The sequence below is a fragment of the Candoia aspera genome, chromosome 4 (assembly GCF_035149785.1).
Source record: "Candoia aspera isolate rCanAsp1 chromosome 4, rCanAsp1.hap2, whole genome shotgun sequence".
NCBI classification, from domain to species: Eukaryota; Metazoa; Chordata; class Lepidosauria; order Squamata; family Boidae; genus Candoia; species Candoia aspera.
Window position 1 is genome coordinate 86,782,897 of NC_086156.1, and position 21,903 is coordinate 86,804,799.

General features: G+C 43.7%; 2 protein-coding genes across 3 annotated transcripts; one reads left to right on the forward strand and one right to left on the reverse strand.

The window, feature by feature from the left end:
- Nucleotides 1-42: 42 nt before the first annotated feature.
- Nucleotides 43-9,491, reverse strand: GARIN5A (golgi associated RAB2 interactor 5A). Its single transcript, XM_063300980.1, has 5 exons — nucleotides 9,258-9,491; nucleotides 7,613-7,754; nucleotides 1,468-1,646; nucleotides 711-951; nucleotides 43-361 (listed from the first exon to the last, which is right to left on the reverse strand). Exons 2-4 carry the CDS (start codon nucleotides 7,694-7,696, stop codon nucleotides 711-713), a joined length of 504 nt encoding a protein of 167 aa, XP_063157050.1. The 5' UTR covers nucleotides 7,697-7,754; nucleotides 9,258-9,491; the 3' UTR covers nucleotides 43-361.
- A 472-nt stretch (nucleotides 9,492-9,963) lies between these two features.
- Nucleotides 9,964-18,071, forward strand: EMC10 (ER membrane protein complex subunit 10). 2 transcript variants are annotated; one of them, XM_063300954.1, is made up of 8 exons: nucleotides 9,964-10,110; nucleotides 11,693-11,759; nucleotides 12,466-12,578; nucleotides 13,241-13,345; nucleotides 15,437-15,618; nucleotides 16,723-16,816; nucleotides 17,015-17,104; nucleotides 17,926-18,071. In XM_063300954.1, exons 1-7 carry the CDS (start codon nucleotides 9,988-9,990, stop codon nucleotides 17,096-17,098), a joined length of 768 nt encoding a protein of 255 aa, XP_063157024.1. In that variant the 5' UTR covers nucleotides 9,964-9,987; the 3' UTR covers nucleotides 17,099-17,104; nucleotides 17,926-18,071. The 2 variants fall into 2 exon arrangements, with proteins under 2 accessions (XP_063157024.1, XP_063157023.1); XM_063300953.1 differs by lacking the exon at nucleotides 17,015-17,104.
- The last annotated feature ends 3,832 nt before the right edge of the window (nucleotides 18,072-21,903 follow it).

Sequence of the window (21,903 nt, forward strand, 5' to 3'; positions counted from 1 at the left end):
CTCTCCCTCTTGGAAAGGGAAGCAGTATCTAATGTGGAGCGGAAGACAGTGGAGGAAAAGATGTTCCAGCCATGAGTTCAGAGGGTGGCTGCTCTGAGCAGATGACTTACAATTATCAGCTGTGCAGAAGGCAGTTTTGTTCATTCATTTATTGATGGGGAAGTGGGGGGGAGAGTGTCTCCTCTTTGGGTAGGGGAGTTTGCAGTAGCTTCACACAGGGAGGAACGGTATCCAACACCGGCGAGCCTGAGCTGGGAGGAGAACCTTACTTTGTATTTGTTGAGGGGGATAGATAAAGAAATCCTTGGTTCCCCTGAGCGTCTTCTTCCTCACCGGGAGAATGTGCTCTCTTTTCCTCCTGCTGCAAGAAACAGAGACAGGCACAGGCAGGCACAGAGGAGGCTGACCCAAGAAAGAAGCCATCTGAAATGTCAAAATGATCCCAGGTGCTCCTAGCACCTTTCTAGCTTAACCCGGTTGCCTACTGGTTTCAGAGCCTGCTTCACCAATTAGTTTTCCCAGAGTGCCTTGGGCTCCTCACTGCTTCTCCACTAAGGCTTTCGCTGTTTCCTCCAGCTCTGAGGAGCAGGGTCTGCACCTTGTTGAGCCCCAAGAATCAGGCCCCTTCGCAGAGAGTTGGGCAACAACGAGGAATGAACCGAGATCCTACGCTGGGGGTGGGGGGGTGAGGGAAGGGGGCTGAGGCTCACCTAAGAAAAGCCTTTTTTCTGGCGATATGCTGCAGTCTCCTGTTCATAAGTAAGGGGGGCATCACTGTGGTAGAAGCGCAAGCGGTACAGCAGCCGTACCCACTGCCCAAAGACGTGATCCTGCTTGAGGGGATGTGTTAGAAGCTGCAGATAAAAGGTGCGGCCATTGGCCAGGCAGACTTTGAGCTGGAATCGTGACTCATCATGGACGTAGAGGCGGACGAACTTCAAGGGCAGAAGCCTGGGGAAGGAGACGGCGGAAGAAGTATGTGAATGGGGAGAAACTGGAGAGGGCATCTTAAAGCCAGGGCTGTCCATTGGGAGGGTTTAAAAAGTCAAGGTGGTGACTGCAACAGTGCAATCAAAGCTGCCATCTTGGCCTTTTTGAGCGCGCGCGCACACGCACACACACACACACACACACACCCCGACGCTCTTGCTTAAAACCAGAGATGCACAATTTTTTTTTGGACTGAAGTTTCTAGTCAGCCTCTAAGTGATGTGCTTGGGGCTGTATCCCAAAATGGCGTACAGAGACAGCACAAGGAAGTGGAGCATGACCAGGACAAAACATAAATGTAATTTAACTTTTGTTTAAAAACTAAACTGGGTTAATGTAAGGACTCCCCATGTGTTTAATAATTCTCCCCCTTCTATTACACTTAACATTTACTGTCTGACTGCATTTTTCGAGGTGGAGCATATGCAAGGCTTTGGGGGTACATCCCTGATGTGTGGTGGTGTGAAAGGTACTCACCCAAACAGCTGCAGCTCCTCATCTGGGAAAGGCAATGCTTCAGGACACTGGCACTCACACTGTCCTGTTAGGGAGGGTGACGGCCGTGCCAGAAGCATGAGATCAGGCATCTCCAGGCTCGGGCTGCTGGCAGCGATGCCCACAGTGACTTTGTTGGCAATATCCCCTGTCTTAGTAACCTGGAAGGGAAATGTTCATTTTGAGGGCTTCTTTGCACTTTCATAGTAACTGACTATTACAGGAGAGAGCTTTGAAGTGGCCTTCACATAATGACTATTAAGCTAAAACAGCCAGTCAAAATACAGTTGAGTAGTCTGTGGTTCTGTACAAACCCAACTGCGGTACATTAATAAACAGTAAGTTCAGTTAACCACAGGCCAGAATTCTGTACAAAACCAGTTAGAGGTAAGAAAAAAGGTACCCCTTTATCCAAGTCACTGGAAATTTCCCAAGTTTTTAAAAGTTGCTAAATAAAAATTAAGCCAGGTGTAGAGATGTTCTGGTCTTCCAGATGCTGTAGAACCATAATTCTCAGTGTTCCTTTTCATTGGCTATGCTGACTACAGCTGTTGCAAGTTATAGTTAAGCAATATCTGGAGGGCTGAAAGTTTTTCAACCTGAAATTAAGCAATGGCAAACCGGTTCTGTATTATTGCCAGGACATGTCCATGAATTCAGGAGTCGAGCTTGGCTCAGCATCTTTATAATACAGTGGTTCTCAGACATCATTTTTCTTCACAGACCACTTGCAAACTGGTGATAGGTGCTGAAAGATCACTTTGGCAGCCTTGCCTTTCCGAAACACTGGGCTTCCCTTCCCCTTCCCTTCCCTGGCTGGGGCAGGCAAAGAAACACAACCAGCAGGGATGTGGACAGTAGGCAAGTGGAGATGCTGCCCAACAACCCCCACCACTACTCTTGGCCACCAGTGACCAGCTGATGGGCCTTGGTCTGAGCAATAACAGGGCTAAGAATGCAGCTGTCTCCCAGCCTGCCCCACCTAGGTGCAAAGCCAAGTCATGCTTCTTAAGCAGGAAGGATCCATAGCACCTCGCCAAGAATAGCTGCAGCCCTAATGCTGTTCTCCTGCTGTGTGTATCAGTAAGGTGTGATGATCTGGAGAGCTGCGTGTGGACTGTAGGATGTAAGTTTGAGACCCCTGATCTACATCAGAAGTTCTCAAACTGTGGTGGTCCACCAACTATATATAAGAAGCATATAAAAGCTGAAAATAAGCCAATTTGTTGTATTGATTAAATGTTGGACCAGGAAGTCGTGGAGTTCATTGGATGACTTGAAGCCAGTTTTTTTTTCAATGTTGCAGAGTTATTGTACAGATATGGTCCTCTCTACACCATCTAGGTCTCCTAGCAAAAAGGTGGGATATCAATGTAACTGATTTGCATACTTAGCCCTGTAGAATGAATGCTGAACCTGATCCAAGGATAAATCTTTGGGTCTGCAGCAGCCATTAAGTGGGGCATGAGAAAATAGCCACTTCAGGAAAAGAAGGCAGAGACAGGAAGCACAGAGGTGATGATGCCTCTCAGCGAACCTGGCAAACCTGGCTGGGAAGGGTAGGTGTCTTATGTGACAGAACAAGGCTGCACTCTTGGTGAGGCCCTTGCCAGCCACCCTGCCACAAGGGACTGAGGCAACGAAAACACTGCATTTGCCACAAAGCTCTTCTCCAGAGCTCTCCCTTACTGGTCACTCAGGAGTTGCCCCCAGATGGAGAGGTCTCGGCCTTCCCCTTCCTTAGGCTGACCATGTTTCCTTGAGACAAAAATGGGACATTGGGATGGCAAAATGGGGCAGGGCTGGGCGACGGGCTGGATTGGCAGGCAGGAACTTCCCCGGTTTTCTCAGGCTGGGAATCTTTGGATTCCTTTGTTTGCGAGAGGCAAGGCTGGGCTGGAGAGTCTAGTAAACGGTTGTCCCTGACAAGCTGTTCCTCCTCTGGCTGTGCTTTTACATTCTTTTCTTCCCCTTTCAAAGCAGGAGCCAATCGGCTCACCCTTTGATCACCGCCTATCAGCTGATTTTTTTTTTAGGTTTCCCGCTGGGTTGAGCTCTGCAGCTTTTTCCCCGCTGTTTCTGCTGAGCTCCCCCTCCTTCCACTTAGTCAGACTGCATTCTGACAGGTTTGTGGGAATTTTCAAATTTTTAAGTAAGGTTTTTAAGAAAATGGGACAAAATGGACATTTATATTAAAATGATGGGATGGTCTGGAAATGTTAAAAAATGGGACTGTCCCGTTCAAAACGGGACATATGGTCAGCCTACCCTTCCTGGCACTAAGCTACCCCCCCAACCCGACCCCGTTTGAGAGGACAGCCTCACAGCATAGGTGAGACTTAAAGGAATCTGCCTAAATAATGTTTATTTCTTGGCAGAATGGAAATAATTTTCAGGCACATTTGCCTCTTCTGAGGGGATAAATTCTGCTAAGTTACAGATAATTAAGATAAGGGTTTTAAGCCATAATTGAACAACCAACACCAAAACAAATATTGATGTGCTGGTTAACGAAAAAGGCTGCCAAATAAGTGACCGAAGTAAAATGGGCTAAAAGTAGCTCTGGTTTTAAATTTTTTAAATTTAATACATTTATATTTAATGGCATTTTAGAATTTTATATCAAAGTACAATAGGGCTTCAGTGTTATGAGCCTTGGGCTAAAGAACATTCTCTTGTAACGATTCAGATTTGAGACTCCTGATATAAATTCTGTCAGGGGAAAAATCAGTTTCAAATATTCAAAGAAATGGAAGGATGAAGGGAAGACAGAGATATGTGCCACAACTTCCTTCTTAACTGTCCCACATTGATGAAAGTCCAAAGACTGCCTGCAGCAGGTTGATTAAGGCTGACTTAGGAGAAAAATTACATTTCTCACTACATAGAGGAGGGGCATTTTAGGGACAGCAGTAAATAATGTACTGCAATGTTTCTCAGCCTTGGCAACTTGAAGATGTGTGGACTTCAACTCCCAGAATTCTGGGAGCTGAAGTCCACACGTCTTCAAGCTGCCAAGGTTAAGAAACATTGATGTACAGTAATGCTGAATTTCCTGCAGTGCAGCCTCCTGCAACCTGGCACCCTCCAGATGTGTTGAACCCCAACTCCCATTTTCCCTAAGTCACATAGTCGCTGACTTAAGATGCTATTGAGCTGTTCACACATATTTCAGTAAAATCAAATTTCCAAATAAGGCTTTGAACCAAACTGAAGTATAACATTTTAAAACAACTTTATTCTTATGCTTTATTGATTTTTCCCCCTTAATTAGATATTTCAGCTCAAGTACTTTTGATTTCTGGAAATATTTATATTGTATTTACTATGCAACATATCACATTAATAGCATACATAAAAACAGCTTTGCTTATAAAATATAACTCTACATGTTATATCAGATCCCAGTTTTATTTAGGGCATTCAATTTGTTCCTTTAGCTGGAAAAAGGATTATTCAGTAGAAGCTGGGTGTAAGGGTTCCTGTCTTTTCTGGCAGGTGGGTAAGAAAAAGATAGCCTTCTCTAACATGTTTTCCCTCAGATGTGTTGGGTTCAAGTTCCATTAACTCCAAGGAAAATTAGATTAGGATAATCTCTGTAGACAAAACTTCTAACTTCCAGGCTTCCGGTGGGAATGACAGACTGAATGGCTGTGCCCGCTGGTTCAGCGGGAGGAGCGGACAATGCGGCAGCTTTTTTCGGGCTCAGGCAGGCTTTCCTGAAGCCCAGAAATGTTCTACGGATCAAGGAGAATTCTTGGAATCATCCCATCTATCCCCCAGAGGGCTGCATGCAGCCAGAAGATGCAAACAGTGTTTCAATTTTCAACTGGTAAGAGCAGTCGGGAGGCACGGACTTCATCACTTTCCAATCCATGCTATAGCCTTAAAGGGACACTAAGACTGGCCACCACATTTCTAAATCACCAATTTGTGTTTTTTTTTTTAAGTATATGTACCCAAGAGAAGCTTTCTACAGCAAAGAGAAACTGGTTCTCTTGGTGCTTATCATTATTTTTGGGATTACTTTTTAAATTTTTTAAGTTTTGGATTTTGTTTTCCTTCCAAAGGAAATCCCAAAGATTGAGGATAAACAATTGTCTTCCTGTTATTATTTTTGCATTAAATTTGAAGATATTAGCATTTTCCTACACGTTGAATCAGCTGATTTGAACCTTCAGCTTTGTTTTCAGTTTCCCTTGAGAATACTCTGCTATTTCACTCTCACTTTATGTAAACTTTTGAACTCTCCCATATCTTCAACTTTTGCTGATTAAGCTCCTAGGGGGCGCCATAATCTACTCCATGAGACACGGAGGATCTCAAACAGATTCTTTCTGACTTTCATCAGGACTTCAAACAGATTTCTTCTGACTTTTATCAAACTTTTATGCAATATATTCAGGACATTGTGGAAAATATGAGAGCTAAAATGTGCCATCAGGTTGAGGATGTGGTGGATGAAATTGAGGAATTTAAGAGCAATAGAAAGGTTTCTTTTATGACTTGAGATTGGGATTTTTATCGAGATGCTGGATGAAGATTGGATAACGGAGTTGGAGAAATCTAAGGGAGAGAGTGATCTGCAAGCTAAAAGTAAAATCGATCTCCTGGTGGAATGCCATGAAAAGAACATGGAAGCCTTAAGGGGGGCAGCTGGTCTCTTTGATTTTGTCAAGAGGAAAACTCTCTGCATATTTTAGGGATATGTAACTGCTCTGGTTTATTCTGAAGTGGGATAGGGGTTGAAGAATGTTGATCTGGTTTGCTTTAAGGATTTGACTGATGTTATTTGTCTTTAAAGATTTGGATTTACTGTTTTGAATTGGCTTTGTTTTTTTGAGTTTATTAAAATTTTGGGTTTATTAAGATTGGGATTATTAAAATTGTTGTACCATTAAGTATAATAGCAGACAACTTATGTGCTTTTTAATTAGATTCTTATTATAGTAGGCAAAAATGTATAGAATAGTGGTAGGAAGGGAATAATTAAATATGTTTTCTCTTTCGGAAGGGAGAAAGATGTTTAGGAGGTTTATATGAATTTTTTTCTTTATTTTAATATGAGGAGGAGGGATAACTGTATTTAGTGATTTTTATGTGTTAAAGTGGAATGACTTATAGAAATAATGTGGTGTTTTGGTTTAATATAGTGTAAGAGATAGATTGAGATTTTTTATATCCTTGCTGATAAAAGTCGGAAGCCACATCTTTCTTTAAAAAAAAAATTCTCTTGTGCTTCTGCACTTTTTTAGTTTTTCTTTTTTTGTAGTTTTTTGGTTTTTTGTAGTTTTTATTCTTTTCTTGAAACTTAATAAAATTTATTTAAAAAAAAAAGACTTCTAACTTTCAAATGCAACCAGACAGAATGGAGAAGTGCCAACAAAGTGTAGTGGTGAACATATTTAGATACGTGAAGCAGAACAATTAAATGAGCTGCCTCTGCTTTTTAAAAAAATGCAATAAAAGAAAATAGATACCATCCTAGAAAAAGTATCTTCCCACTGATTCTTCCACAGTTGGAACACCTTTTCAGAGATAGCAGGAGCTGCTAATTATGCACAGCAAATGTAATAACACCCCCCCAAACAGATTACATTTTCCCATTCACAAACACTGTTTTAACTATGTAGAAATATAAGCCTAAAAACTTGATTCTTTTGGTGAACCTCACCGGACTCAAGGAAGGTGACTGAATGGCAACCCTATTTAAGTTAGAACTTGCTGCTTTTCTGTGGAGCTTCAAAATCTTCTGTCTCAGCTAATGCAGGACTGTTAGGGGGCTAGGATGACTGCATTATAATAATTTATTTATTCCATTTTTAAGTTTCTCAGCCAGTAGTTTTCTGGACAGTATAGAAAGCAAAATAAAATACTTACAAAAGTTAAATAACATTGCCCAGATGCACATTTCTAATATGCCTGGGAAAAAGAAAAGTTGGTCACATGGTGCTGGGAAAGGTACGTGGTGGGCACCATGTAAACAATCTCTAGGATTTCACCATAGAAAATATTATTCTTGCCTTGATTCATTTCCCAAGAGCATCAGAGGAAGGCCCTGGGGTTCAGGTTTGGGTATATAAATACAGGAGGAGATTTTTCTAATTTCTTTTCCACTCTGCTTCACCTGCATAAAATTGCTTTCAAATAGAGGACAATCTTTCAGCATGCCATATTCCCCGCTGGCTAGGCACTTCCGCAGGTCTCCCATTCCAAAACTTGGACATCCGGTGGACACAGAAGGGGTCCAGGCTACTGTGGCCTAGAACCTGTGGGCAGAACATGAAGAAGAGCATCAAGGGAAAGATCTCAGAGGGTTGCAAATTTCCATTCCAGACAAGTGAAAGGAGAGCAGCTAAGAAAGCCAGGACTGGCCTAATATATTTTGCTGCTTGAAGAGAAGAACAAGAAGATGGTTATCCTTTCCATGCATAGAAACAAATTGGGTTAGCAAATGAAATTTACTTCAGTATTGGCAACTGGGCTGTGTCTTTCATTCCACCTGAGGACAATAGAGCAGGCCCCCTAAAATTTACTGCTTGGTCCTCTAGCACCTCAGTACTGGTCCCTGCTTCCCCCATATTCACCAGCTGAGGAAACCATTGCACGTCCCTTAAAAGAAGGGCTGGTCCTGAGAAAACGGTGAGAGCACACATGCTTGCATCTAGAAATTCCTCAGTGCAATCTCCACCATCTCCAGTTAGATTTGACAGCAGGTGATTTTTGGGTTTCTAGAGAGAACAATTGCCAGCCAGCCTTGAAAAGTGTGGACTCAGTTGCAACAGGCAACCGTTTTCTATTCATGCCACTTTCCCCTGTGGATCATCTGTTAGATGGCAGACGATAAGGGGGCTAAAGCACTTACAGATATCACTTAGCAGATATCTGAACTCATCTCTTATACAATGATTTTTAAATTAGACTGAGGGCAACAGGTTGCTCACCTGAAGCCTAGATGGACAAATGGACTAGGCTCTTACATTGTGGTAATTTAAACTACAGTTTATTTGGTTTTAACTTAGCATATTGTTTGAATTCAGCCATAGTTTGACCTGATCTAGACCACAACAGGGTAACTTTGGCTAGCCTCTTAAATTCACAACCTTTGTTCAGGCTGCAATGCAGTTTTGTCAATACGAGAAACAGCAAACACTAACTTGAATGCAAAGGTTAGGGAAAAAATACTGTACTTGGGACTCTCTCAATTAAGCTTAATTAATTCCATATTCTAGGGGAAGAAAATCTCGATTAGATTTAAGGAAGAAAATTACACAACTCTTTCAGCCATACTTGAGCAGGAATGACAGTAAAATAAAAAATAGAAGTGCTGCAAGACCTACTAGTCTAGATTTTTCATGAATTCTCCACTTGTAAAAAGGGAAAGGAAAAAACATCTTTCATTGGCAGAATGAACGGCAAAAGTCTTGGAAAAGCGGAATTATAAGTTGTCACAACCTGACGTTTCTTATATTACATCAAGACTTTGGATTCTTGCTGAACTAAAATTTGAGACCCTCAGCCAGTCTCAGTATCTCAGCATAACTACACTCAGAGTTGTGATGATACAGTAAACCGAAGAGCAGCTGCCTCCAGTTCTTTGGAAGAAATGTATACAAGTAACTGCACTCTTCCCTGCAAACACACAGGATTGCAAACAGCACAGTACTTATTTTAATGGTTATTCTGTTTTTTTAAGCACAGCAGCAGATCCTAGTATGGCTAGAGAAACTCAAAGAAAACAAAGTGAAAATAGAAAAGCAGAGGTAGTTCACCTCGTCCCCACCTCTGAATCAACTGATGCTCTACTTGGATGGCGCATTATATTCTATTTCCTCTTGCAAAAGCTGTAGCACCCGTCCTCTTAAGGATGATAGATCATACAAATCCGAGATACCTTCCCTTCCTCTGAGCTGGGCTAGAAAAACTGTGGGTTGCTATTTCACCCTTTTATCGCGGTCAAAAACAGAGGAGGCATCGCTCGACCGTTCTGCAAGAGACCAGAGCAGTGTTTCTCCACCTCGGCAACTTTGAGAAGTGTGGACTTTAACTCCCAGGATTCATATCCATATGCTGGCTGGGGAATTCTGGGAGCTGAAGTCCACACTTCTCAAAGTTGCCCGAGGTGGAGAAACACTGGACTAGAGGACGAGGCGCAGGCAAGTTCATTCGAAGCACGTCTCGCTGAGCTCGACTGGAGCGACTTTTCGAACAGCGTGCCGTGCATGGGACAGTAGCCCACACCATGCAATTTCTTGGCCGGCAGGGCTCTCCTTCCCCGCGGCTCGGCTCCCCAGGTCACCTGCATTCATCGGTTCTCAGCGCTTTGCAGTTGCGAGAGCCGCCACGTGCTGCGCGAGCTTAGGCTGAGAAGTTTAGGGAGGTGCTAAGCCGCAAGACGCCGGTGATTGGCTTTCCCTCGGCTCTCGAACATGCGACTCCGGTCCCATAGCGCCTTGCGGTTGCTCCGCCTGTTTCTTTATCACGTGATCCGTGGAGGGCGCTATGGCGGCTGCAGAGCGACCGCTCTGCCTCTATGTGCTGCCGGTCCTCGCCCTCCTTCTGCCGCCTCCGCCGCAGCTTCTTGTCCGGGCCGCTGCAGCCTGCCGGGGAGAGGCAGCTGTCAGGGTAAGTCCCACGATTAATATGGGTGAGCGCCGAGCTGACTTTGGTTGCCGGAAGACCCGCTCCTTATTATCCAGGACATAAGCTGTCTGGACTGGGCCCAACGCCAAACTGGTATATAGTTTTGTTTTCAGAGATGTCTAAGGAATAGCAAGAAATATTCATAGCCATGCTGCTTCTGAGTCTGGATGCCCCATCTAGCCGTAACTAGTTCTTGCGGATAGTTTTTTTCCTTTATTGATTTGGCTGCACCATTTCAGCTGGTGGCTTGCGCTGCAGCTTGTGGCGGTGAGTCCCTCAGTTTAACTATGTGCTGAGTGATGTCTGCTTGAATCTCCTACCATGCATCTTCATTGAATGGATTGGGGCCTTGTATTATGAGGGAAGGAGAAAAATGTAAATATGTTCTTCACACAATGTTATTTGTAGCTGTGAGTTTCCGAGAAATGAGAAGCTGGCTTCATGATATCTCTGCAGTTAATATTTATAAGCTGAGTAATAACTAAAAGACAAAGTAAATCAGGTTGCTTCAAGAATACTGGATTCTGATTTGGGGAGGGAAGCAACTTTAGCAACTGTGTGGGAGATAATGGAAGTGGCTGGGGTGTAAGTGCCATCTTCACATAAAGTGTTGGACACATGTATTTATTGGATGTAACTTGACTTTCTTCCGGGAGCTCAAGATGGATTACATGGGGATCTCCCTTCATTTTATCCCTGCAACAATCACCCTGTGAGGACAGATTGAGCTGAGAGAGAGTGACTAGTCCAAAGTCACCAGTGAGTTTCCATAACTATGGATGGACTGAAACCTGAGTCCCTGCAATCCTTCTCCAACATTTTAATCATCATGCTTCACTGGCATCCAGAAGTTGATGGATAGCTGCCTTATACTAAATCATCAGTGGTATATCTAATTTAGCGTTGGGAGACCTGAAAGACCAGGTTAGGGATAGATCATCATGGAGAAAATCTATATGTGTGGTTGCTAAGAGTTAAAAAGAACTAGATAGCACATAGTATCTAGCTCAGAGTTACATTCACTGAAACAACTCTCCAGAGTTTCTAGCTGGAGAATTTGTCAGCTAACTCAGCAGTTGAACTGGAAACATTTTATGTGCATGAAGAAGTTACGGTCCCTCCTACAAATGTATTGTTTCCTTGGCCTTCAAGCAGCGGTCTCGCAGGTCACAGAAAGGAACTCCCCAAAATGTGAAAATTCAGTCAGAAGAACAACGGGTGAATTTGAGTCATTTGTTATTTTGCCTGTGCCTAGTCTAAATTATCTCAGTTGATTATATGGGTTCTAGTTATGACAGCTTGTGCCATAATAAATATCATAGTCTGGAATGCATCATAGTTTTATTGTTTATATTTAGATGCTGTAAATTTGGGGGGGGGTTGTGGATGGTTCCAGTGGATTCACCAAGAACACTCACAATAGTGTTTCAAATTATAGGCAGGAAAGCTTTGTTATGTGGGCATGTAACATTGGCACACATAGGGCAGAATTTGGGCCACTGTGAAACTTGAAACAAACTATAAGAACTTTAGAACATCCATGATTTACTTCTGTTGCTTTCAGCCTGGTGAAGCCCGAGACTCCGAAGCTTGTGGATTGAGTCTACAGCTGGAGCATTCATTTGAGTTGGGTGAGTGTATATAGTGAGGATGGGCAAGCTTGAATCGGACAGTTTGCCCGGATAAGCAGCAATAGCTAGGCCCATTTCACAGTCTATGCACGTTAACTTCCACTTTCCATGGGGCCTTTGTGCATACAAATATATATATTTAAACACTGTTCACTTGGGAACCTTGGAACAATAGAATTCTCCATTGCAAATATGCAGAGGTGGACAGTCCTTGAGTAGTATGCAGCTCCTCTCCTATGCCTGTTTTGCTACCTTCGAATTACTCCTGGATTGAGGGTTGCCATTTTCAGCCTGCATTGGGAAGGATTAAGTCGCAAAATGGGTACACTGAAATCTTGTGAAACTTGGAAAATAGGCCTGGGTTTTCCTGCTTAGAATGGCTTTAAGGGCAAAAAAGGTGCCTTAAATCTCTTAAATATCTATGCATTCATTCATGTGCAAGTTCATGTTGAAGTTTAACTTGGTGTGTGATAAGTGGCAGAAAGGCTTTGGAACTGGATGGGCCCCATGGGATGCTCACCTCTGTCCGTATTGTACTCATGCTTTTTGCACGTGCTGCAGCAGGAACGGAGTTGCACTGGCAGCAGCCTAAAAAATGGACAAGGACTTTGGAGACCCACTCAGGCTCCTGTATGTTGTAAGTAGCTAAAGGTGGTTAGGAGTAAGGGTAGACTCTGGGACTCATGTGTGTTTCTTTCTCCTGAAGATGACAGCATCCATTTCAAAAAGCGGGGTACTCTCCTCTGGAATGTGGGCCCTGAACCCAGCCTCTCATTGAGCCAGAAGCAATTAACTGAGGAAGAGCGCAACAAACTTAGGGTGAGTGGGGAAGCAGAAGGGGAGCAGCCTTGGTTTGCTTTGGTGGGGAGAAACAAATTGGAGAATGGGGCACTTTGGAAGAGGAGTAGCTTCCTTCTGAAAGGAAGAGACAAGTTTATTTGATATACTTGGGGCAGGACGTAGGAATCCTGTGTTTGATTGCTTCCCTGCATGGAGATTTAGGGGGCCTTGGGCAGTTAAGGAAAAAGCTGTTGGCTAAGTAAATCTGATGTACGCTTAGGGTTGACAAACTTTGTGGGTGCTAGGTGTAAAAAAATAATTTTTAAAAATTTAAATCCTGGAAATCTTTTGAGATTTCAGGAATTTTAGGTCAGTGATTTTGCAAGACATCACCCATTTTTTGAAGAAAAAAAAAGTTTAAGTTTGGAGTTCCATACATCCCATTCAGGATACCATGGATGCCTGGATGTTGTTTTCTGTGGTAATTAGTCTTTGAAGCACAGAATTTTAGCAACCTGTGGAGTTTTTAAAATCAAAATTATTTGATTCTCTAAAGAATGGAAGCAAAAATAACAACGTGAAAAGAGGCTGATGTACTTTGAGATCACTAGAGTGAGATTTTCAGCTCCTTCAGCTAGGGTGAGGGAGTGAGCTTCTCCTTTCTGCTTAGGTATCTTTTCTGTCTTTTTCCACCAACCCAGGAGGTAGCCGCTGAGGGTGGGCTGTACCGCCTGAGAATCCCACGACAGCCTCTGGGGAGCATTGAAGAGAGTGCTGTTGAGTACGTCACCACGTTTGTCAGAGCGGTAAGTGTCTCATTGCTCTGGGACTCCTCCACTGAACGGGACCCTGGCCTAGAGCAGAGGTGTGTAAAATGCTCCATTGTAGACTGTGCCGACCCCCAAACATGCTGTTCTAAGCATTCTGGACCCCTCTTGTCTTCAGGGCCCCTTTGCAACATGTCAGAACAACCTGTTTGGGGTTGGGACTCTTGCCAAGACGCTTTGCGCACCACTAGCCTGAGGGCAGCTAAAGAATTGGACTCCTGCACCCTCTCGTGGGCCAATCGTGCCTCCTTAGTAAAATGCCCGAATATCCAGATGTAAAATCTCTAAAGCTGCTGAAGGTAGGAAGGGGGAAACTGCTTTCTTTCTCTTGCTTTTCCTCTCTTGGTTTGTTGAGGGGCAAGTGAAGAAACATGGACTTGGGTTCATGGAACTGAGATTTTTCATTTTTTCCCCTATCTTAAGTAGTCTCCTGTATCACGTCCTGTATTATTCAGGAGACCTTCCTCCTAATCCTCCGGAGGCTGTCCTGAGATTCATGAGGGAAGGGATAATGGGGTAGAGACTCCCTTGACTTTAGCTTAATTTCTGGGGATACAGGGACAAAACCATGCAGGTTTTCTTGGCAACAGTCCAGAAGTGGTATTCCATTGCCTTCTGGGATTTCTTCCCAGTCTCTGGAGGTTTCCCTTCTAAGTACTAACCAAACCTGACCTTGCTTAGTTGCCAGCTAAGATCAACTAGGTGCTGATTGATGGAAAACCAGTGTTATGTGGATTGGGGTGGGGAGATCCAGATTCCTAGGGCAATTCTGAGCCAGTCACTACCTCTCAGTCTCACATGCTTATTAATGCACATAGGAGTCTCCCTCATTTTATTCTATCTTGTGCATCTAGACCAAGGTCAGTCAATCTTTTTGCAGTCTGGGGCTGTACTTTTTCAAAAAGAAATGCTGGTTTTTTGAGGGCCATGAGAGAGATAGCTGGTAATGCAATGACATCACGAGAATGGCCAGAGTGAAATGTTTGACCATTTAATGTGAGAGTTGTGGGGTTTATGGGACACAAATTGGTGTCTTAGAAAGCCTTAGAAGTACCTTTTTGCTGCAAATGTGGGGGGAAAAATGACACCAACATTTTGGCAGTACAGTCAGAAATGAGGCTTGGGAGATTACCAGCTTTCCTTAAAGGAATATCAAGATACAAACATAAAAATAATTCTAAGTGCTCATATTCCTCTTCTGAAATGTCTCTCCATCTGGTCCAATATTGGTGCCTTCTGACAGGGAGCAGCACTCTAGGATCTCAGAGGACTCTGAGATTAAATTCTTTTCCTGAGGAGCTGCTGTCTGAGATCCTTCCCACTGGAGATGTCATTTTATGTGTGCCATTTCTGAACCACAGGCTTTCCATGAACTCCAGATTTTCTTTCATTGGAATCAATAGACAGCTCTGATTTCTAACTGTATTGTGCTCTGTATGTTTTATTAATTATTCTAATATTCAGCTTTAGCATCATTTGGATACAGAAAGATTTTCTGAACAAAACTTCATTAGCTGCAGCAACTTCCCTTAACCTAGTATACTCCAGATGTGAATCATGAGTATGGTATTTGGATATACTGTATGGTTTTTTTTTATCCTTTAAAACGTGTCTGATTCTCAGTAACTGCCTGGACAAGTCCATGCAGTTTTCTTGGCAAGGTTTTTCGGGAGTGGTTTGCCATTGCCTCTTTGCTAGGGCTGAGAGAGTGTGACTGGCCCAGGGTCACCCAGCTGGCTTTGTGCCTAAGGTGGAACTAGGTCTCCTGGTTTCTAGCCCAGTGCCTTAACTATTACACCAAACTGACTCTCATGCTGTATGTAGTCAGTAACAGGTTGGGAAAAGATTTTGAAATCTTTACAAGCTGAGGTGGAAGGTAGGAAGGCCACGTTCAAGATAGGTTCACCCCTGCACAGCCTGTGGCCCCATTCATTCACCATCCCAACAACTTCCTTGCTACCTCACAGGACCAAGCTTTTGCACTAGCCTGGGCACCAGCATATGTGCACCAAGTTGAAAATGCTAAGACAGGCAGAGAGACAATGTTGATGTGTCTTCCCCTCCTTGCAGTGCTCAGTGGTAGAGTCTCATCTGTCAGATAGGCTGACAGTTCACACAGACATTGCTGGCAACATAATTGGCCTCTCTGCGGTCACTGTGCCTAGCTCTTGCCATGGAGCTGAAGTGGAAGATGTGGATCTCGAACTGTTCAACACTACAATTCTCCTCCAGCAGCCCATACCAGCAGCTGTGTGAGTATTTTTGACTAATCAGATGGGAATGCAGGGCTTCTCCTGCTGATCTGTGGAACTCACTGCTACAAGATGTACTGATGGCAGCTAGTTGAAAGAGAGATTGGGCAAATGTATAAAACTTAGTGTATTGTGCCTTTTTATCATAAATGGAATCACCAGGGATTTTTGAAGGGGGATAGGCCACTAAATAGCATTTGCATGGGACAAAATATGATCTGTTTGGGTTTCCCAAAGGAATATAATTGCTCACTGGGGACATAGGCAGTTTGACTTGGTTTCCTGCATTTGATTTCAGAGGTGAAATACACTTTTGAGAATTTGAAAGTTAGAGGAAATGGTTTCAAATTAGAAGATCAGATAATCTGAATTCCTTGTGTGAGGAATTTGGAGTTAGATTATAGATTTTCTGGAAGCAGAGGAGATTTGTGAGTTAAGAGTAGGATTCCTTAGGACTTAGGGAAAGTGGCCAGTCTTCTAAGTTTTGGTAAAGGAGCTTGGCTAAAAGGGGTCTCAGATCTGGGCAGATTGGCAGAAAGAGCTCTAGATGATTTATTGGCAGAGGAGGAGTGAATCCAGAGATTTGGCTGTGATTTTAAACATGCTTAAATTGGAAGTGGTAGGTTTTGTTGACGTCAGTTAAGCCTGTTTATTTGCATACAAGTTTAGGATTGCACTGAACATCAGCCTTAAACAGAGGAAATGTTTGACAGTCTGCCTTTTTTGAAGAGTGGGTGGACATTTTGAGAGCAGGGAGAAGAGAGGGCTGAATCAAATCTCCAATTTGGGGATGGGGAGGGAGGCAAAGTTTCAAACATATTCCAAAACAGGGAATTTTTTAAGATGGGTCCAGTGCATTTCAATATATTACATTGGAAATGAAATATTGCATTGACTTGTTCTAATTAAAGAAACAGCAGAACTTCACTTGGAGTGCAACATTACGCTTTTTCACATGGGGAACACTATTGAAATACATTGGGCCCCTAACATTCCATTTATTTTTAATATCAATCTGGGCTTCTGCACCCTTCTGAGCTTTGTGAGTACTGAGAGATGCCTTCCATTTTGTTACTAATGGCCTTTTTTTTTTCCTGCTGCCAGCCCTGAGACAGCAGCATTTATTGAACGCTTGGAACAAGAGCAGGCTCAGAAAGCCAAAAATCCACAGGAGCAGAAGTCCTTCTTTGCCAAATATGTAAGTGATGTGTTTGGAGGGGGGCAGATGCGGGAGGGATAGTAGAGAGAGCAGGCACTGTTCTTTTTCCCATCCTTGTAGCAAAGCGATCTAAGTTCCTCAGCCTGCCAGCTGTCTCGTTTCTGGATCTAGCCAGGCAACTGTTGCTAGGAAATGACTGTTCCCTGCTCTGACACCTCTTCTCCCCAATCCCTGCAGTGGCATTTAATTCTGGGCGGGGCAGTGCTTCTCCTAGTGACCAGCTCTGCAACAACCCCGCAGGAGCCCGGACGACAGTCCTGAGCAAAAGTAATCCTGCGCCTGGCTCCTCTCACTTCCATCTTCTTCTGCTTGGCTCCGTTTAGCTTGAACTCTTTCAGCGTCTCCGTGTGTCCCCTTGGAGAATTAAAAGGCTACTTTTCTTTTTGAGCCAGTCCTGATCTTGGGGAGGGGAATATGTGCTTAGGGTGGCTGGATCCTCACTCAGCTGCTACCTCTATGTTGATTGGTCCAGAGGGGCACCATGTCATTTTTTGCTCTTTGGTGCAAAGCATTCTGGGAACAGCTACACCCCCCAAAAATATGCCGTTCAGTTGCTGGCTTTCTTGAAGTTACCTTAGTGATTAGTTGCTCTCTGATAGCTAGGACTCGACCTCTCATCTGCTACTAATTGGCTGAGAGCACTCAAAGAAAGCAGGGTGCTTTGGGCAGCATATTTCTTAGTTTCCAGTTTGCTACTCTCCGGATCTTTATTTCCTGCTATGATAGAATCAAGACTCCCCTTTTTTGGTGGCAGGGTCTTTCTCCTTCATAGTGGTCACAGCCCTTGCTTCTCCATTGGCTGTCACACTGACAAGCTCAGCTGTAATCTCTGGTGAAGGGTTTCTTGTGATTGGGATTTGAAGGAGGGGCAGCCACAGGGTGCAGGGAGGGAAGATGTTGATAGCACAGAATAGAAACTGGTATCAAGCTAGTCCTTAGAAAAGTGCAGTTGATGGGGAAGATTGAAGGGGTTTGTGAGAAGCCACAATCATTTCCCAGAAGGAAAAGAATGAGATGGATTTTTGCACACAAGGGAGCTGTATTTTGTTTCTTTTTATAACCTGTGTATCTTTCTTTCTCTCCTACAGTGGATGTACATTATTCCTATCGTGCTTTTCCTTATGATGTCTGGAGCCCCTGACGCAGGGGGGCAAGGAGGGGGCAATGGAGGCAGTGCTGGGGGAGGGGGCCGATGAGGGAAGCAACAGGGTAAATAAATATTGGAAGAAAATAATGGGGCTCTCCTAGTTTGATTTGTGGGAGCAAGGCTAGTTTTGGGGTAGCAGAATGGAAGAGCTGCTAGTATTTTTGTGTTTGTGGGGTGGGGGTGGGGGTGGGGGGAACATACTAATTTCAGCCTAAATCCAGGGTGGGTTCACTCCTAAATGATCACAGCACCGTGCAAATCCTTCTGTTGATCTCAGAGGGTATATTCCTGCACTAAGGTAGTTTTAAGTTCTGTTTTCAGGATTGGAAATTATATATGGTGCATAATCAAATCCTCAGTAGAACCACCCCTAAAAATTTAAGATCTTACCTCTTCCCCAGGCATGAAGACTAAGAATTTGCTTCTTTAAATATTATTTGACTATTTCTGTTTCTGTCTCGGGGAAGAGGTTGAAGCGCTGAAGATTTCTAAGCTTAAAAACAGATGATGCAAATGGTGTGGCATGGAGAAATGAGCAAGAATCAATATGTTAGGCTGATATAATCAAATAAGATAGCATCAATTAAGGTACAGCTGCTTAGCCCCGTGCAGACAGAGCAGCTTCAGAACATCTCAGAGGAGGCATATTCTCTTTCTACCTAGTACTATTGCTGTGCCACAGAAGTTACCGGCAGTTACCTGTGAAGTTCATGGGTTACCTGTGCCCTACCTGCAATCCCCCGAGTGGCAGAGGCCCAGGTTTTTTGTTTTGGGGAAGAATTGGGGTATCTGAAAAAAATAGGCACCTTAAGCCTTACATACACCCAGTACTCTCCTATGTAGGTCTACTTTGCGTCCTGGTCCTAAGCCCTTTTGGAACTGACCCCCTCAAAGCCTGGTGTAACATTAAACCCAATACGTTGCACACCCACTTTACAGACTCGGGGGGCCTGACTGTCTCATTTTGGTCACAGGGTTTGCACTGTCTTAATCTGTTCCAGTCAGCCTGTTTTTGACCAGTGGCTGCTGGGGATTATTCTGCTGACCTTCATGAATCCCTGCCCTTTGCTGGCTGATGGTTCTGGCCTCTACAAGAAGTTCCCTCTTTTGGATGTCAAAGCAGATAAATTGATTCTGTGCACATCCACAGTCCAGATATACAGCCTCTCCTACCTCCTTGCCCCCCAGCTTCAAAGCAACCTCACAAAAGTCCAGTAGACATACAATAGTAAGATAGAGCTCTGTGGGATAGTATGATTGAGCAGCATGTTTGATCACACACAGTGGTTGATTGCCTTGTCAGGAGCTCTGGTTTTTTCTCTTCTCAGGCCTTGTTAAATTCGTAGAGGGGTGGAAGGTACAAAGATCTCATTTTAGCATTTCATGCTCTGGTTCCTTCTAGGAGCAACAAGCATCCACAAAAAGCTTTTAAGAAGTGGCTATGGCAGCCAAAATAACTATTTGTGAGTGGGCAGGGACTTCCTGCAGATAGCTTCAATAGAAGAAAGCTCGGCATCCAGCCCTAGTTAGAGAAAGGAATATGAGAGGAGATAGTGGGGCAAATTATTTCCACATGTCTTGTCGGTGAGCTGGTGGGGTGGGTGGGCAGGCCTGTGAATACCAAAAGCATGAGCCGTCCTGGTTCTCAACAGTTCTTGCACTTAAGATCAGCTTTAGGTAAGTAGGCTTTACTTACCTGCTGCAACCGAGAACCCGGCTGTACGGATCCCCCGCGATGGTAGTCCCGGCCGGTGTTCTTCCATGCTGTGGCCCACAGAGCACGGAGGACACTCTCCTTACTTATGACCCAGCTTGGCTTGGTGCAACTACTTATAGTCTCTGTATCCACAGCAACCACAAAGGAGCAGAACATGGAGGAGCTTAATTCTAGAATGTGTGGCACCAGATAGTAAGCCTAGCTCTTTGGCTTCCGGACAACAGGCTAGTTGTGATTGCTTCAAGTAAGCTTGACAATTTGGGAAAATGAGAGTAGAATGCAATTGGAACCAGGAGAAGATAGGCACTGCATGGTTTCAGAATTGTGGGCTGGGACTTCTCAGCAAATCATTTGGAGACTTTAAATGCCAGAATTTGAGTGTGTGTTTGCATGACACATAACCGTAAGCCTTGCATGTTATGCAAACTCAGTTTGCATAGTTAACATCCTGTGTGTTGCTGATGCTTAGTAGGAAGGACACTCTTCCATGTCAAATGCTTCCCTAATTGCGTAACTGAAATAAACTGAGGCCCTGCCCTGTTGCTTGGGTTCTGCTTCACAGTGAGAAATGAGAACTAGTTAAGAGGAATGAGGGGAAGTCCAAAATGCTGTGCAAGGCACTGAAGCTTTGCTCAGCCTGAGGTTTTAGCCAATGCTCCTGTTGTATTTCTAAGCTTTTCACTGCATCTTCCAGTTCAAGAAACGATTTATTTGTCCTTTTTTGAAGGAAAGACACTGCACTAAGCCTTCCAATTCTGGAGTTTTACCTCCAACATTCATCACTGGTGATACTTAGTTGACTTCAATTTCTGTTCAACAAGATCCAAATGTCTAGCTGAGTATGAGATATTCCACAGGGAAATGTTGTCATTGCTTTGTTGAAGCAAATCAGTATCAGCATGTTAAGCTGGAGAATAGTGGAAGAGGAATTCAAACTAGTAGTAGGGACATTTACCCAGTTACTTTCCTGGCTAGGGTGTGGTGATATTGGACACTAGTCCTAGGAGAGGTAACACATTTGAGTATCACTGCAACAGACCAGATGAACAGGCTGTTTACCTGTAGATGTAGTTTTCTGAGTAGTCATCTGAATTTACAGATGGGTTATAGGACTACGTTTGAAATCTTCCAGAACTTAACAGATTTTCCTGGTGGAGTCCCTCTCCTATGACTGGTCATAACTTGCCGAATCCCTTCAATTGCGAGGATTGACATACTGGATCTGAAAGTGCAGTGAGATCACCTGAGACCAAGTGGGATTGGAAGATAGTGTGAATTCACAGGTGACCACTTGATCAGCTGCAGTTAGAAGAATTAACCAGTTGACACACATGAGTGAATAGCAAATGTCTTAGCTATAAGTAGTCTGGCCATTCTAAAGTGACCAAAGGGAAGATTTAAGCTTGCACCTTTCTGGGAGTGAAGGCCCAATCTACAATACTGGATGAAAGTGGAGGGATGAGTCCACATGGCTACCCAACACAACTCTGGTAGGAGCACACCAGGATAATACATCAGATGAAGACTGCTGATGCCACTGTTCCTCTTGTGCAGTGAGTATATGTTGGAAGACAGGATGGCTGTTTGACCAATTCATATCAAAATTTAATGGTGGTCAATATCCATTTGCAGAAAAGCTAGGAGTAAAGACTGTCCTTTAGATGTGCTTTGGAAGGCCTAGAATAAATGTCAGTCTCAGTGAAATGGTGCCATGGGGTTCAGGTAGAAAGTCACAGAGCATGATGGATATCCAAGGAATGAAGTGATGTTTCTGATGGTGTTGATGGGCTGAGAAAAATAGGCAATATAATGTCTTGATTCAGATAGAAGGTTGAGACCTACTTTGGAAAAAAAAAGAATCATTTGGGTAGAGATCTTTGTAAGGACACTGTTCTCTACTTCAGTGTGGTGAAACAGCATGGCTTGGCTCTCTCTTCCATAAAGATACACTTTCCAACTATCTTTTCTTCAGGAGGACCTTCTCTTTTTTTCTCTAATACAATAATGACACATTTAATGAAAGGCCTAACACATCTCCAGCACCCACTGCAGTTCTTAGAAGAGACAGAACAGTTTGTGGGATTTATTATATGGTATTTCTGGATACCTAAGACCCAAAAGTCATTAGTTATGGAAGTCCATGTACTTTGAGAGAGCGGATATGGGGAGCATTGAGTCAAAGCAGCTTTGTGGAGTCTTGAG

Coding starts and splice junctions, on each gene's coding strand:
- GARIN5A (XM_063300980.1), bottom strand. CDS start 7,696: ATGGGAGACCTGCGGAAGTGCCTAGCCAGCGGGGAATATGGCATGCTG. Junction 1,647..7,612: donor TTGAAAGCAATTTTATGCAG/GTGAAGCAGAGT, acceptor TTTCCCTTCCAG/GTTACTAAGACAGGGGATAT. Junction 952..1,467: donor GAGGAGCTGCAGCTGTTTGG/GTGAGTACCTTT, acceptor CTCCTTCCCCAG/GCTTCTGCCCTTGAAGTTCG.
- EMC10 (XM_063300953.1), top strand. CDS start 9,988: ATGGCGGCTGCAGAGCGACCGCTCTGCCTCTATGTGCTGCCGGTCCTC. Junction 11,760..12,465: donor GGAGCATTCATTTGAGTTGG/GTGAGTGTATAT, acceptor TTTCTCCTGAAG/ATGACAGCATCCATTTCAAA. Junction 12,579..13,240: donor AAGAGCGCAACAAACTTAGG/GTGAGTGGGGAA, acceptor CCACCAACCCAG/GAGGTAGCCGCTGAGGGTGG.